We start from the raw sequence: 18,203 nt of genomic DNA, 5'->3' as shown, positions 1-18,203 counted from the left end.
CATGATGTTTGCATAGGTAAGTATAGTTCTACCATCATTAGAAATTTGAGCATATGTGACGTATAGTACACTACAGAAAAGTAAAAAAGATGTGAACTATGTGTTAATTTTGCACAGTGTAGGTAGTTGAGAAACTTTTGTTTTTGTTGTTCTTGTGGTTCAACCTTCTAGTGGTTCACCATTTATCTTGAACTACAGCACCTTGCTTTCAAGCATGGTAACAAAGCCCTGCCTTCCTCCCCATTCTCGTGTTATTAACACCAAGTTGTAATGCTCTGTTTTCAAACTATTGGCAGGCACAGAAGACAAAGGTTTGGAGCCAGATGCAGAAAATAAACATTTTATTCTATTCAAGCATGTCAAGAAGTTGCGACATTTTGCATGCAGAGCAAACAGAGAATGCATCTTTTTTTTATGTGATTACACAATGAGACCTTTACAACCTGGATAAACACCCCAATGGTTTCAAAAAAAGACCCAGTGTAATCTGGGGCAGAAGGCCCACCGGTTTGAACACATCAGCAGTTGCACAAATTGAATACAAATTTTCAGTGCTTCAAAGACAACCGTCACTCCACCACAAAATGAAACAGGAGCTGTTCCTGCAGTGTCCAGTGGTATCAGCCACTAACATCAAGCTGGACTAGATAGAAAATTGCAGGCCTGATGAGACTTTGTTCTGCAAGGGGACAGGCAATTTGCACAAACCACTGAACTTTTTCGACTTGTGTAAAAAAAAAAAAAAATGGAAAGCTGCACTGATGGCATTTGACAGACCTCGCGTTGGCAAAGGATAAATAATTGCTCCCATATTTTTGGTAAACGCGCCAGAATACATTCAAGTTGCCAGTCTGCACTTGCTGCAAATTGATACATAGATCGGACCTTGTGCATTGGAATGCAAGTAGCTTAGAGTAAAGTGGCACATGCGAATGAGGCACATGCTTCGCACAGAGTGGGCATGGTAATGTTTTCAATGTTGACCTACAGCACATGCAGGAGCTATGCCAGAAGCATGCCAGTGGCATATTAAATCTGTAGCGCTACTACACCTGGAGTGCAGTAGAACTGCCCTACCAGACCGAAGGAGCAAAACAACTTTCGTCTAACATAGAAGTTGTAGAGTGGGCTGAAATGTTTGCATGCTTGTCATGATTCACTTGCACCTCTCTGGAATGATGGGTCGATACCTTATCAAAGGCTGTGTTTGAGGCTGTGGTTTTAAGATTGCAATATATGGATGAACAAGCTGCATGGGCCTTCTGGTCGGTGCAGTAATACAGCAGTAATACAGCACTGCGTCTCTCATAGCCTGAGTCGCTTTGGGACGTTAAACCCCATAAACCAAGCCATTAATACAGCACTGGTACACACTTCTGCATTCCAAACACACCAGGTGTCCAGTCAGAAGGCCCTACTACCGAAGTAAAAAAAAGAAAAAAGAAATGCATTTATAGCTGACAAATTCTCTAATCTGTCAAGTAAGGCAGACATCACAAGTCTACGATGTACTCTGTGGTTGGCAATATTTGCACATTTCAGCCCTTTGTTTTAATGAATAAGCCTTCTGATGCTGTGTCTTCATTAAGTTTGCAGCTAGTAAAACTAAGAATCTTAACAGCACCGCTTCTGCAGTCTGAAGTTGTAGGCTTATGATGACTTCATCTGATTACATGTGACTTCCAGTCTTTGACCGTCACTTGCGACATATAAGGAAGACGTCATTCACTCACTGTGTGAGAAAATGCGTGAAATAACCCAAACATAATGTTTTGCTTTTCACTTTCAGTCGCAAGAAGTGACACACACGGTTAGAAACAGCAATTGTGCCGACTTGTGACCCTTCCAATCTGCAAAGCCATTTTCTAACTCTTAAGATATGGTAATGATGTGCATTACTCTCTAAAACTATTTGGTCAAGTCAATTCACTTGCTTATTGCAGCTTGCTTATTGACTGCAGTAATGCGCCATTCCCAATTAAACACCTGGTTTTGACATCTTGGTGTATGGATTCTTAAAAATTGTTCTAGTCCCAAATCTTGGGAGATTTTGCACAAGTAAATGTAGTAGTGCTGGTCACAACTGCAGGAACATCAGCATAGAATACTAATCTATGCCAGTTTTTCTCAACTGATTTCCTTCAGTATTGCTGAAGCTAAGGGCACAAGTAAGTGCTGTTGGTTTCTGTTAGGCTTCGAGGCAGTAATTTAAATTCTGCACAACTGTGAGCACAAGTTTGAAAAGAGCCTTTGGTATGCCTCCAGTACAAGAAACATGGACACCCCTCAAGGAGAGGCTGCACAGTTATGCAACTGTTGGGTATATGCTATCTTTTAGTTAAAATAACTGTAGCTCTGGCATCAACAGCATTGCAAGGAGCATACACAGTCTGGAACGGGATTAGCTTTGCCAGGCTTTTTTGTTCTCATTTCTAAACTGATGTCAAGAAATACTTTACTCGCAAAGGTTGGATAAAAAACATTGCACCTAAATGTGAAAGAAGACCCCTGGTGGATAGATAGAAATTTTTGTTCCAGAGGGGGCCAATTCTTTTTCATACTCCATTCCAAGTTTCATATGGATATGAGGCAGCTGTGAATGTCAACCACAATGGCGAGCTCTGGTTGTGTCAACCGTACTGTAAATTGCACTGGTTAATCGCTTGTTTTCTGACATGCGATATCTATTTGTACATGCAAGAAGCACTGCAAGACTGCTCTACATTAAAGGTGTATATACACCAAATTTTGGTTGCATGTTTTCTTGTTTGCAGTGATGCACAAGATATGACTATACATGAATCACCACATGGTACTCACCCATGACCACTAAATAATTACTAACAATCAACTTCTCTCATTTGCTTTGGTTTCAACAGCCGAGCTATGGCTACGATGTCATAACATGAGAAAAACATATAATTGCTGCTTCGTCATTTGAATTCACTACAACGCTAAAGCCAGCCTGCTTCAAGCAGCCAGAACAAACCAAGTGAAGGAGCAGCGATTATATTGCAGCTTTTCTCGTGCTTCACAAGGCCTATATGGACCTCTGACGTCGTAGCCATCACTTGGCTATTCAAGCCAAAACCGAAACAGGTGAGAGAAGAAATTTGATTGCAATTTTAGTGGCCGTAGGTGAATACTTCATGGTGATCCATGTATACTAATATTTTGCGCATCATTACAAAGAAGAAAACAAGCAATGAAATGAAATATTAAGTGTCCATACTCCTTTAAGCAATTGTGAATAGATGGATAGCTGTGCTGAAAAGAGAATGACAGTCCATCACAGCTGTTAAAACTGTATAAAAAGTGAAAAGGCAGAAGGTAATGCAAGATCATGGTGTGACCTAGCAATGATGACAAACTGAGAGAGTGTCGCATGAATGTGTACGTCGTTATCCACTCAGAGTTGCGCATGAGGAAGGCTTCCATAGGATAGGTGCTGCGAAATCTGATGGCAGACCAAAAGTAACAAAGGTGATTGCTGTTCATGTGCCTCTGCATCTAATGGGAAGCTTTAAGTTGGTTAGTAAGTGAAGGTAAATGCACACTTTAATAAGTGATCCATGGTAAGTTATTAACATCGTAGATTTCACTGAAAAAAACTTCCATGTTTATTAAAAAAGTTTTGGTTAATTGTAACCCTATCAATTTGTGTGCTAGCTGGTGCAGATGATTTTATGGGACAATTTTTCATTGCATAGTCAGTTATTCGAACCCAAAGGGGACCAACAATTTGAATTATCTGGAGTTTGAATTAAGGGGAGCTTTTCTTTAATGCACATAATGTTGATGGGACATAAGTGTTTGTTCGAACAATTTAAAGTTCAAATTAATGTGTCCATTATACATGCAAGATGACCAAATGTTTTATACTACTCCTGGCAGGTTGATATATTGCTCTGACCAATCAGCCATGTTATATTTCAAATATTAACATATGAAAAAGCAATTCTAGCACACAATAATTGGCTTACATCTGAAAACTTTGCATTTTTATTGTATCAATGCAGAAGCCCCAAAGCATACAGACTATGCAGACTGGTAAAGCGCACTTTAGAATTGTCACAAAAAATGTCCACAATAGTGCTGCTGCGAAAAAAATGAACAGAGTGGTTCTCCCAAAACTGAATTTTCGCAAGTCAAGAATACAAATGGTGGTCAGTCTAAACCTTTTAAGGGAGGACATGGCTTTGAAATCCAAAAAATGACCAAAAATTTTTGATAATTGTGTCTGCTTGTATGATTAGTTTTTTATGCTGTCCCAAGGTTTCATTGCTGAAATCAACCGGGAAGTACCGTAAAAAAAATTTTCGTGAACTCTGGCAGCTGTGCATTGGGGGGAAACGCTTGGAACAGTAGGCGTTTTCCTTTGTGACGGTTTTCTGCCAAGATACTCACTAGGCAGAGAAGATTTCTTCATGGCTGTTTAATTTCTGCTCTGAAATTTTCTGCTCACTCTAGATCTGTCAACGTACACTACATTGCAAAAATTCAAACCAAAATTTGTGCAAGACATTCACAGGCACGCATGCACGCACACACACACACACACACTAGAAAACAATTTTCTGAAATATAACTGAAATTTTCTGAGGGCAGTCATATAAGAACAATTTTGCTGAAAGCCACGTCCCCATTGATAAATAAATGGTAGTACATAGGTCTGCATCCGGCCTGTGCATAAGCAAAGATAGGAAAGGTTTTTCTTTTTCACGTTTTCAAAAGGTGTCAAAATAACTGAGCAGGTTACTGTCCACTGCGTAGTAAGTAGTAGCAGCTGACATTTCAAGCTCGCACATCTTCCTAAAAGGTGGTATGCCGGGCTAATTGGTAATTCGATGAAATTGTGGGAAAGTGTAGAAAGACAAACACTAAAAAGATGCATGTGTCACTGTGTGCGTATGCATCTTTTTAATGTCTATCGTCTTTCTGCATGTCTCCAATTTCTTGCTGGATGTTACTACAGATGTATCTGAGCTAGCAGTAGTGCACTGTGGACTGTTTGTTTTATGTGCACTGCCACCTTGACCACTAGTCTGTCAAACCTAAATTCATTCACTGACATTCTGAGTGCAAAACATACAAATCTGAACTTCAAAAAGATTCTGAAAGCTTATTTCACTTTTCAGTCGAGATTATCTAGTGGCAAAACTGTCTAGAGGCTAGACTGGACATGGTCCGGAGCATTACCTTCGCTGATGGTTTCCCCAAAATTGTCCTCACTCGTACCAAGTGGCTTAGAGTCACTGATAAAAAATATACTTGTTGCGCTTCAGAGTGCGATTCAGTAATTCAGCTCTCTATTCAAACATAAAAAGAAAAGGTTAAAATGCAATGAGTTTTCTATGCGTAAAATCTGTGCAAGCAAGCCATATATGCATTGGAAAGACTAATATGAACTCTTCGCCAAATTAGTAGGTACAGAATAAGCCATGAGCATAGTACATTTGCTTGTACGTTGAATTGATTATGAAAAAGCAATGCAGCATACGTCGCAATTTTCATTCTGCCTGCTGAAACTAGACCCCATTGGCCATCTTTATCCAAACAGCATAGTAGAGCCATTGAACTACAGGCTACCTCATGTGACGTGATGAGAAGGATAATGATATAGCTGCTCAGTAGACAACAACCATGCTCTGGTGAAGTGTTCAGTGAACCTCTGATCCAATGAAATGCAATCTTGGAAAAAATAATGCACTGCATGGCTAACAACAGTGTACATACAACTTCGGTTTGGTTTGGTTTATTGGGGTTTAGCGTCCCAAAGTGACTCAGGCTATGAGGGACGCCGTAGTGAAGGGCTCCGGAAATTTCGACCACCTGGGGTTCTTTAATGTGCACTGACATCGCACAGTACACGTCTCTTGACTGAATAAAAATATGGCATTGAGGTGTCAACCTTAGATTATGAGGGTGAAAGGCATATGAAATAAAACCCGGTAAAGGTAGCATGGTTCTCCATTCTTTCACAAGGTGTATGACAGCTGGTGCCATGCAAGAGCCTCTTGGATAGTAGAAAAACGCAACATGAACAATGCAAAAGAACAGCAAACATTGCCAAGTTAACCGGATGTCTATCGTTCGAACAGGCACATTTTCAGCGAAGTGGCTGCAGCTGCAGGTATGCCTTTTGACTGTTTTACAACATGCTACAATGAAGTGGTACAACTCTCTTGCACACAGAAGGCCCAAAACTCATCGTGATGCATCTACTGCAAATGAATTCTATGATGGAGACATGGTGTCACGAAGCTATCTTTACAAGTTAAAAAAAAAAAATCCCGAAAACGGCAACTTGTGCTTTAACAACGCTTGATCTACAGCAAGCATCCTAGTCTTCTATCAAAAGGCATTAATCTTTAGTACGGCAACGCCAGTTCTCGCTATGGATACCAGTATGACAATGCTGCAAGAGAGGTTTTTGCACCACATTCCTTATTTCCTGAAGCTATCACAATCTGATTTTCATTTTTGAGCCAACAAGAGAGTCCCTATTTCTTTGTAAACTCTGATGAGGCCCAGGCCGCAGTGCACAATTGGCTAGGAAGCCAACCTATGGGGCCTTTTTAACTTAGAAAAAAATCCAACAACTCGCGTGCAGCTGGCATAGACACATTGAATAGTGTGGTCATTATGCTTAATGCAAACAAGTTTTTAGTAGTCTCTGCAATAAATCGCAATATTACAACTTTTCTGGTTCCTCTTTGATTGCCTTCTTGCATTAAAGAAAGCACAATTGTGAATAGTTCTGCAGTTTGAAAACTAGTGCATTTTCTCCTCTAATCAGTTTCACCTGCTACAGATGATAGATCTAGCATCATGGCTTATTCCTTCCTTTGTTGTCTCTGCACTCATCTGCCATAGCTGTGTCAGTAGCCTTGAATCACCTTACACACAGTCACTATAATGTTTTGCAAATAGTATAGCCCATGACACTAAGTTGCGCTTAGTTTGTTAAATCACACAGCCACTTCTCTCACCCATACTCATGTATTGCAGTGTCGCAAATTGTAATTGGCAAGTCAAAAAACGTATGTAGTTGTTCCAAATTTTTTTTTTTTTTTTTTTTGCAATCCATTGGCTTGTTCGCATTCATTTCTCTAGTGAGATTGCATTTTGTAGCCTCTTTTGTTTATTTACATACCTGGCATCTGTACTTGCTTGGCTAGCCCAGAGTCAGTGCTAAACCACAGTGAAGTATGAAGCTTGTCATCAAAAATTCAAGTCCAGTCAGCTACATAATTAAAGTTTGATGTGTAAGCTTGGTTAGGCATCGTTACTGCTGTGGCGATGTCTTTCAACATCAGGCCATGCTTCCACTAAACACTAGAGGTTGTACTTCCAGCCGTTGCATGAATGAGTGCCCAGGTGAATGCTTAATTTCAAGATTAAATACAGAAACTGGACGAGATGCATTAAAATCTTTTATGTTCCCCACATTTGGATGTAATCAAATGAATGCTGCCAATGCTGACCAGTTCAGATTTTTCACCAGTATTAAGTGCAGCATCATGTGCTTCCAAAACTGCAGTGGATTAATGCTTCTGTTCTTAACAGAAACTGATGTAGCCACCCTGGCCTGTTTTTAAAAAAGAGATCCCAATAAAGAAGCAGTCTACAATAAAAATTTTATCTGCATGCATTATTGCAAAGTGCTGCTGAAGGCAGTGTATTATTTCTTGGAAGTTTGCATTGCTAATGTCAAAACTACTCCAAAGAGTACACACTGTTTCCTGTCTCAAGTACTATGCGCCATCTAACCCAAACTGAAGTTCTTTTAAATCATATTTCCTTTGAGTTACCAAAAATCCCCTTTCACAAAACACAAATAGCTATTGTTTGCAAGACATGGGTTGCAAGACATACCAATTGCCAAACAAACATACCTCGTCATTTAAAGAAGTTTGTCAACATTTAGTGATCTTGAGGAATTAATGGGACTCAGAAACCTTCCTTAGCCCCAAACCAAAAGACTGTTGCTGGGAGAAGATAAAAACAAGCAGCATACAGAACAGCTGCAGCATTTTTTTTAATGTCTTTTTATGGCAAACTGCATCACAATTTCAGTCTGCTTCGTGTTGTTTCAACTGGCTGGGCTCACTTTTCCATGACGAGGTTTGCAAAAATATAGCAACTGATGAACCATGTGACTTAAATGCTAAGTTACCAAAAACCGGCAATAACTGAGATGATGTAAACAAGCCAGAGGTGAACATAATGAATTTCTACAAAAATGCTCAGCCAAAGCTGCAAGCCTCTACAGGAAAATGCAGTAATGTGTGAAATGCAATAGGCTACTGTGACTCTAATATATAGCAGCCTACACAATGCGCATCTCCAAATCATTACTGTCATGCATTCCTTTGTTTTTTAGCTTTGACCCATCTACATGCGAATTTAAAACAGAAAGAAAACCTTAGGTGAGAGGTGTTTTAAAGTATAATACTCATATACTTTGAGGATCTCGGTGAGTGGTCACCATAATCTATTCTACAACATTTTTTGTATTGAGGTGTAAATAGTATGCTGAGTATGGACGTCTTGCAGTGCCACTTGTTGAAACCCTCGGATGTACAACAAACTTTCAAGCATACCAACCTTGCAACACAACCTTGTTCTAGGCAAGCTAAATACTATAACCATGCGGCATTAAACATAACCAACATGAACCTGAAGCCATCAAGCACACAAAAGTGGTATTACTGGACATAAATTCCAAAACAAATGTGTAACAGCAGCAGTTCAAAGTGTGATTTAACCGCAAAGCACCATACTTTTCAAAAGTGCAAGTTCCCTTGAACTTTTCTTGTCTAGGGTTGGAGTGCATGTATGTAAAGACATGATATAACAGAACAAAACCAGCATTCAAAACCCTTGGCATGTGTGCACATGCTCCTTAATGTGCACTTCAGACTGGCAGTTGAATAGTATATATACTAGATGTGCAAAATTACGTACTTTGTTCTTAGCCTAGACTTGCTTTGCCATGCATAGTGTTAAAATTGCAATGCTGCAAGTGTTAAAAAAAAAAAAAAGCATGTGCAATTTTCAGGCACTTCTGGCTGTGAATGAAGCAACCAGTCAACCTGCATGTAATCTACAGCACACATTATAAAGATACGACTTTCCGATTATTTTTATTGTGCCTTCCATTTGACTGTGATACAGGCAGCAATATCAGCCTCCAAGGTGACGTTTTATGCTCAATCATTTGTACTGAAAATAACACCATTTAGAAGCTGCTATCACTGCTTACATCAAAACAGCAAGAAGAAAACAAGTGTGGGCTTTCATGAGACCTATATCCATGCAAGCTGTGTTGCAGGCACACTGGAGCAGTGCTGAAAGCATCCATTCAATTTTGAGTGGAACCATACAAAAGGGTTTTATGTAATGAGCTGCACAAATAAACATGGACATAGGAAACAACAAATATATGAGGTGAATAAAACTTAAATGTTAAGAAAATAGAATAGGGAAAGCATCAAGACTCGGCGAACCCTGTTTTTAAGTGATGTTACACCAGCTTCTTTTAGAGCAGAATGATAACTAAATATGTGTGTACCTGCAAATAAAATTTAAAATATAATCCTTTTTTTTTTTTGTAATGGTGATCATTTATCGCATTGCTTATAAATTCTGGTTTCCCTTTTTCCGTGAAGCACTGCAATCACTACCTTTTTCAAAAGCTGTTCACAAAAAGGAAACCAGTCATGGAAATGGGCTGGTACAATACTGCAGAAACACTGTGCAAAGACGCACAAAATGGTACTGGTCATACCACAATGCATTGCAATGTTTCTGAATCCATGCTCCATGAATCCAAATTTTTAAGTGCACTAAGTCAAATGTCACACAGCACTGGTGCCTACAGCCACCTTTCAACAATCATTCAACTCATCTGCTCATGACACTAACTGCAAAAGTTCTATGCTACTGTGGACCACAACAAAAGCTGCCGGTGAGAATTTCGTGAGAAAGTGTAATGCAGCACCAAAGGGACTGCACATAAATCACAAAAAAGCCTGGTTCTCAAAACACCGCATTACATTATAGAAATACAGCTGTACATCTCGCAACTACATTATTTTCTGTCAACTAAAAAAAAATGCGCACTTGGACGAGTGAAATTGCATAAAATAGTAACAAGGACACAACAAATATTGTAGTGACACACTAGAGATAACATGGAAAACAGCTGCAGGAAAGTGCTGCTGGACAGTGCTAGCGTTTCAGCGTCAGCAAGGCCTCTGACTAGCTGGACCACAGAACCATAAAGATCATAGGCCTCATGTTTACAATCACAATAAAGCAAGGAACATTATTATCCACAACCTTTCTTTGAATATAAGAACAAAAATAAAAGATCAGGGAGCTATACAAAGCTGAATGAGTGGAATGTACGTGTGGCCACAATAGCCAAAATGAACTAAGCAGCAACTACATATCAAACAGCGATTAACTTGCATCTTTAACAAGGCCATCTCACAAATATGACAGCAAAATGCTGTAAAGCCACTTGAACACCCTGAAATGGCTTGATACCTACTTGTGTAAACCGTACAATATGAAACTTTTCAACAGCCTTTCCATTTCCTCTCTCATTCTTTGCTTTTACATTCCCTGTGTAAATGCTCAAAAAGCTAGAGCTCATTCAGAGCTCTTGAATAGTGCACTTCTTCTACAACACACACAGCAGCTTATAGATCAAGCTTTCAGCAAAGCAGCACTTGTTCTTATGTCGCAGTTACAGGCCGCATGACTGTCACTGGGTGCCTGAGGCTATTCCAAAAACCAATATACGATCAAATTTCATGAATTTTTTTATAAATATGTAACTATGCAGTGATGAGCTGGGTACAAATTGCACTATTCTTTTCTGAATGTGCAAAAAGTGATTGCAGGTGTGTTGATTTGATTTTGTGGTGACCCAGATTACAAACATACGAAAAGAAAAGACTGACTAATTCTGCTCTCTCCATCAGGGACATTTCTTTTCAGGCACTGCTGCTGTCATAAATTTAATTGTAGCAGACAATGATATAATAAAGCATCAGGTCAAAGCCTAGGTCAGGAAAGAAGCAAATAAGTAAATCCCTCATAAGCAATCACACTTGTTTTATAATAGCTGTAATGCTTCCAACTTCTTGCATTACTACAGCCCCCAAAACATGGCATCTATACTTACAAGCTGTTTTAAAATATATCTAAAGTGGTATTAAATATTTATATAATTTTGATGTACGTACTTGTTATAGACAGCCAACAATTGATAGAGCAGGACTTTACCACTGTTTTCTTCTGGTTTAGATGTGCCTAGGTTTTATCCTGGCTTATCTGTTAGTGGGGTTCTAATCACTTTATGTAGCTGCTCAACATAGCTTGCGAACATTGCTGTTAAACACCTAAAATGCACATAGTTTGGCCTGGTTAAAAGTGAGGCATTTATTTCGTCAGTGCCCATCAGTCTAAGTTAATGTGTCACATGCCATGAGCCAATGTTAATTACTCGGGTGTTGGCCACCATGATGAGAGTTTAGGGTAACAGATTCCTAACGAATTAAGCAACATATAATGAGAGATACGGTCATCTGCTTTCAAATCTTGTGCTTCCAGGAACAAGTTCCCCACTTCTAACAGCACCAAAGGTGATAGAAACTCATGACAAAAACTTCTGTGCACTTTTCTGATGCTAACAGCTTGCAACAACTGTGAGGTCCGTATGTCCTGACTGTCTGCTTTCATAGCACTGAAATTGCATTGAACAATTTGCCGTTAGTCTGTAATAGCACACATGTAGCTGTTGACCCAAGTTATGTTCAGTCCTCTGAAACAAACATTAACTCCTGCGCCATGTTCTACAAGGCACCATGGAAAACAGGACGCAACTGTCTAAAGTATGCATACCTTCAGAGCAGTACGGGGACAGGAAGCAGGCTAATAGCAAAAAAAGTATCCACACTCATATTTTTCAAGAATGTTTAACACATCCCCTAAAATGCATGTTAAAAGATCCTACTGCACATATAAGAACCAACACCTAAATACTAAAACTACTCAACAGTAGATCAGTATTTACCATAAATACCAGAAGTGGAAAAGAGGCAAGCAACCTGTGACAGAGAAAAGTGCAGCCTAACAATGCACAAGAAAAGAAAACAAAGCCACTATAAAAAAAAAAAAACGGAGAAAAAGGGTGCTCTCCAAACATGCTCACAGCTCCAAGGAATGCTTTTTGATTTTTTGATCGACTGGAAATGAAAATGCCTTTAGGCCTCCAAAAGGTTAACAAGGTTAACTGTTTATGGCTACCCACAATCTGCTCAATGGTGCTTGATGTTTAGTTCTTGCTGAATGATTTTTACTGCCTCTAGACAGCTGATTTTAACCACAAGGCTGCCTCAAGCACCCTGAGGCATCTGTCATGTTCTTTATGTTCTTCAATGGCATATGAACAAGACAGCACTTTTGAAATGAAGAATGAGTAAGCTGCATGGTCACAACTACTTAACTCTTCAAAATACCCAAAACACACATAGCATATACCCCAACGACTTGCTAAAGCTACAACCATGTTCAAAATCTCATACTTAACACAGACTTCCTAATTAGTGTGCATAATAAAGTTGGCAATGGCTCACATGCTCGGTTTCCATTTCTAGCTGGAAAATGCAAAAGAACACTTTTTTTTTCTGCACACTGTGTTTGAATACGGCCACAACACCTGCAGAAGTGGAATGAAATACTTGATGTATAGGCAGTCTAAAACAGAATGAAGTCTTTTCTGTGCGCTCAACAACAAGCTGCTGAAAGCATAAATGCCAAGAATATGATAACCACACATGTGAACAAGATATAGCCTTCAAGGCACATTCAGTCAGGACTTGCCAACTGGTACAACTGTCTTTCTGCTCTTTTGCTAGCACTAGACATGACAAAGTCCACGACAACATTCAGCCAATGTAATGCTATTTGTTCTTGTAACCTGGTATAATAAACATTGACTGAAATCTGTAACTTTGTTAATGCTTGATTTGGCTTTGCTGTGAACAGTGCGGATGGAACAACAGGTAAGGACAAGAAACACAAGGTAAAGTTATGTCTTGCGGTTCTCATTCTCATCCATCGTCTCCTTGGCGTCATTCACACTGAATTGTACATCACTGCTAGCACAACTGTTTTGGAGCCATTATCTTGGTTTCAAAGTGCAGCACACTATGAGTTTTGTTACTCTTAATGCCTGCAAAAGCAAGGAATTTCTCAAGCCAGCAATAAAAGCAATATTTTGTATCCAGCATGTACAGCATTAAAACTTGTGTGTGCATAGTATAATGTGGAGAATGAATAAAAATGATGCTCACTAAAGAAAAGAAGTGTTATATGTGACCATCAATGAAAAAAACATCTATTACCCACTAACGAGTTGGTTCCAAGAGCTCAACAATGCGACACAGCTATTACATGGTTATGTGGGAACATCTGTTAACTAAACGAAACGCTACACATATAGAAACTTCCACTGAAGATGTAAAAGCAAGGCATTCATGCTTTACGCAGAAATTTAAAGGGCAAAAGTCACAATTTTCATTTGTATGGGAGAACTACCCAGAAGTCCAAAAGAAAAAAAAAAACACTCCCTTTAAAAACATAAAGGATCTCCCTTACACCCCCTAAAGAAACACCAATATTGTGATGCCAATTTATGACTTAAATGCGCAACAAGCAAGCATGCACTTGTGAACCTAATATGTCGCGGCTAGGCTATGCAAAAATTGTACGTGTCAGTTAGCTGCCATGCAACAGGTGCGTTGTCATAGCTTTTAAACATTGCAAATGTTTTGCAAGGAATGGGTTCATTCTGCACAAAAGCAAGATTTCTTTTAGCTTGTGTCTTGGCAACACACAGCCAGCACATAATACTTATTTTAATAGCTCCAAACCAGACCTGGTGGAGTGGAAAGGTGGGAAGTGCAAATGAACAAGCTGGAACAGGGTCCTGGCTTTAGTGGTGCCTGCTCTTGCGCACCAAGAGGGCCAGGCTGGGAAGGCCATTGCTGGCTTTGCTCAGCTCCGTCACCGAAAGTGTGACACGGTCATAGTCAATCTTCTGCGCGAACACCTGATGAGAAGAAAACAAACCAATTTCACTGATCAAACCACAAAAGAATAATCTCAACACAATCGCAGATAGTTCAATTAGCAAATGCAAAGTATTTTTGGTCTATAGGTTGCACCCCCTCCCCCCATAAACTGCACTTTTCAAAATTTTAAAAGTTTTACACATAACTCACACCTTTGTATAAGTTTTCTTTCGCTATGCAGGTGATGCAGTGGGACTGCACTGATAAACGTGTGTGTGCATATTGTCACCAACATAAATATACATGAGTGAAAATCGTTTATTTTTCACTTGCGAACTACGATGGCAATTGAGCACTGCACAGGCTCGGGCCAAGCCACAAGATGTGCTGTTTCACCGGGCCTGTGCCTGGCTTTTGATTCATTATTGCAGGGAGAAGTAGTACACCTGAGGTGCTCTAGCAGAGACACCATTTAAAGGGCCATGGTGTGGGCTGAGAAAGAAAAGCTGCTGACTGCTTATTTACTTATTTGTTTGGTGTCTGCTATGCACTTCCATTTTTCTTACGCAAGGAAAATTACAAAGCAATACAGTTTTGTTCTGGCCGGCTGCCTGGAATATCTCGGAAATGAAAGAAGTCCAACGCTAAAATCTCGTTGGCTAAGAATGACATAAAATTTAGCTATGTCATCTGTGGACCAAGTTTAATCGGTGTCCACTGGTGGGAATGGCCAAAAGCATTTTAGAGCAGGCTATGCAGCAGGTGCAAATTCGATCTGGAGCAGCTACAAAAGCAGAAGCCCTATAGTGAGGATGCCATGGTTTGAAAAATGGCACGCGGTGCATGTAGATTTAGGTGGCGCAGAGTTCTGTACGCAGTCATATTGGCCAGCTCTGCGCCCAAATTTGCTTATTGTGGAACAGTTTAAGATGAGTGAAATTTTGTACTGTTGACAGTAGTGCAAATTCTTCTGTGCAAAAAAAGAGTTCTGCAAAAAATGCTGAGAAATGCCTATATCAGTTGTTTTCTTTAATATCACTTTAGCATAGTTTCTTTTTTTTAAAATAAAAAAAAAAGCCTGCAAGATTTAAAAATTGGCACATGACTCCACTTCTACATAGTGATGTTAGCACTCCAAAGTGCACTCCGACTGAAGGAACTTGCTTGGGGAAAGTTAGAATGAATAAAGAGGTCGCAATGTTCGTAGCAATCCTCCCAGGATGAGCGTGGCCATTTGGTTCGTCGAAGTTATGATACCGCAGCATGAGCGCAACCATGGCATTGTGAGTGTCCATTGCACAGGTTCAGTAGGAGGCTATAACAAGTTTCTTACAATCCAACATGGCCACACCTCTACCGACAGAGAATTTTACCACACATGCACGGTCCTCGTCTCAAGGAGCATCGCTATTTTTCTCCGCTGATGGGTTCGGCGTTGTCATGTGCTTCCCACATGATTCGCTGCTTCCTCTTCAAATGTTTCCAAAGAAAATTGCTTCAGATTCCCTTGCGCCATAACATATGATACAAGCTCAAGTTAACAATGTGGTTACCATATGCCGACCTACACAGAATACCACCCCATCATAGGAAGTGGTTAAGTTTAGTTACAACTAATATTTATAAAAATGAACTCTCTGTGCTAAAGTTTCAAACGTGGTATACTGTAAAAACAAACCGGAAGCTCGGATATTGACAGCACAGTTATAGCTAGCGACAGCGAATGAGTTCCATGTAATTGAGCGATATCAGCTGGAGCAAGTCCAGAACTTTTCTCGCATCTTACACTGACCTTACGGGATATGTGACGGGGCTATGCAAAAGCCCGATAAATCTAGAAGGACCTAAATTTAGCACTGTTTGAGCCTCTTAAAAGCAGTTTTCCTTCATATGTACATTTGCCGTCAAACGAAATAGGCTTGGATGCCGTCAGTCACCCTTCTAGTCACATATCGAGAGAAGGAACCAGAGTCATGCTTCCCTGAACATTAGGCGATAACAGCTCATCGTCACCATTAATAATTTATTATGCCCTTAAAGGCTCCAGATGGGTCATGACAAATGGGAGGGGGGAGTAGCACATTAAAAAAACCATGAAAATAGATGGACAAAATGGAAACAATAATCCAAAGCACTCAAGGAGTGCACATTGGGCGGTAGCCTCAATCTCTTCGCGTTGGTCGCGGCTCCTGGTTGCTGTAATATTATTTTGGCACAACCTTGGCACAATTTTATGAAAAACCACTAGTTTGTACTAGCATGTAACAGGTTTAATGCAATGGCGCATGTTTGCACAATTGGCGCAGCATTCCCACCACTGAAGTGTCACTCACAGTGCAGTGTCCAAGTAACTTCAGACATACATGACCAGCCATGCTGAACAATACAAGAGAAGTTAAATGGCACTTTTCAGTGATTGAAGAGTAGCTATGAAAGACTACTCTCGAACATTCAGGCTGTCTTTTTTCTGTCTTCCTCCCTCGTGTAATAAAAGTGCATTAGCGGTTTCAGAACAAAACTTATATACTTCCAATATGCAAACAAGTAACTTTCATGCATGTTTGTCAGCCTCAGAGATCTGTGACATGAATTAGCTATGTAATTTTCCAGGAAAAAGGGCAGCTTATGGGGATGCAACACAAACACCAGAAAATAGCACATGTTTGCTTGGTAGATTTCGCCAGCTTTAGCGATAATTTCTTTGACAAAATTAGGCACGAGATAAAAACAGAGTTCCAGCGTTATGAGGCAGGTGATTTCCACAAAATACCATACTCTACATCGTGTTTTCCAAGATTACCTGGGGACAGAGGGGATTCTGCATTCTATGCGCAACAGCTGCCAAGCCTGGGCAGTTGTGAGGCACTGCCCATGAAACATGTTACCAAAAAGATTTTTTGAAAAGGCTTAACAACAGCAGAGTTATAGATGCTACAATCAAAAAGTTTAATCACATTTTTTTGTAGTCATGCCCTCTCTGAAATGGATTCTTTAATATGATGGGCAACTTGCCTCTGCAAGTGACATCTGCTTTCAAGGTAGGGACAGGCCTACATTAGAAGTCAACGTCGTGCAGTCTGTCCGCACAGTGCTAGGCATGCATTTACACCTGTCGCCACTAGTGCGGGTCACACATCCTGCTACGTTAAAGCATCACTGTTTTAACAGCAAAGCTGGTCAGCACGGTAAAGCTCTGGCACTAGCACTTACTGCAGATGCAGTGCACCAGCGCACATGCACTACAGCTGCTAAGCGAAAAGAAGTAAAAGAATAAGAATGTACAGGCTTCATACAGAAAGGCAAACAAACTACAAAGTAACACCAAAATGCTCGCTTGTTTATAATGGAATATGAACAACGCAACCAAAGAGTACAAACACAGTGCATAGGCTACCAGACACCAAAGAAAGCACATCACCCATCAGACAGAACGATGGAAAAATCAAATCCAAGGGTCTCTTGAGCAGCAGCTGTGGACAATTTGTCACTATAGTCAGATATAACATAAGTCTGCAGTGAAGCTCCACCCACATTCAGGACAGCTGTACAGAATTCCTCCACGACAAAAAAGTAGTCTGCTGTTAAAACCTTTCTTGTTGCCTAAACAAGACGCTAATCACAAGAAAGAAAATTATAAGCTCTATAATTTTGATACCTGGCTTGTTTAATAAAGTAAAACATTAAGAAGCTGACTTCGTTTACTTTTGTAATTGGCCAGTGGAGTAATACAGGATGCCGCGGACTGCAGCCCAGTGTTAACTGCTGCTGTTTTTTTAAGTTGTATCCTATTACAGCGAATGAAGATGTGATCAAGGCAAGTAGCTATATTAAGAAGGAATACAGGCAGACTTTAGTTCAATTCTCATACCCTTTAAATAACTGTGCTGACAAAAACTTACCGAAAGCAAAAGGTGCAAAGCATAGCCCTCCAAGATAATCTGACTGTGGGCCTACCTGATTAGCGGCTGGAAACTCGTGCCTGTGCAGCAAACGCCCATTGATGTATAAGCAGCCTGCTGCTCTTTCCTCTGGCAAAGTCACAGTCTGGTACTGGAAGGTTGCTTCTCGCTCCACTTGCTGCACAAAAATTCCACAAACATGCTCAGTAAA

At 40.1% G+C, this 18,203-nt stretch overlaps 1 protein-coding gene across 1 annotated transcript in view; it reads right to left on the bottom strand.

Annotated features, from left to right (window-relative positions):
• Positions 1-324: 324 nt before the first annotated feature.
• The window catches only part of LOC149352438 (N(G),N(G)-dimethylarginine dimethylaminohydrolase 1), a 46,245-nt gene continuing 28,366 nt past the window's right edge, over positions 325-18,203 (bottom strand). Inside the window, exons 4-5 of the mRNA XM_089581612.1 lie at positions 18,048-18,170; positions 325-14,131 (exon numbers count right to left, since the gene is read on the bottom strand). Coding sequence (XP_089437738.1) covers positions 14,015-14,131; positions 18,048-18,170 — 240 coding nt within the window. The 3' untranslated portion in view covers positions 325-14,014. The remainder of the gene's footprint in view (positions 14,132-18,047; positions 18,171-18,203) is intronic.

The sequence above is a fragment of the Amblyomma mixtum genome, chromosome 3 (assembly GCF_055824585.1).
Source record: "Amblyomma mixtum isolate Tamu chromosome 3, ASM5582458v1, whole genome shotgun sequence".
Lineage (NCBI taxonomy): Eukaryota > Metazoa > Arthropoda > Arachnida > Ixodida > Ixodidae > Amblyomma > Amblyomma mixtum.
The sequence above is the reverse complement of the archived record's forward strand: the minus strand, read 5'-3'. Positions and strand labels throughout refer to the sequence as shown.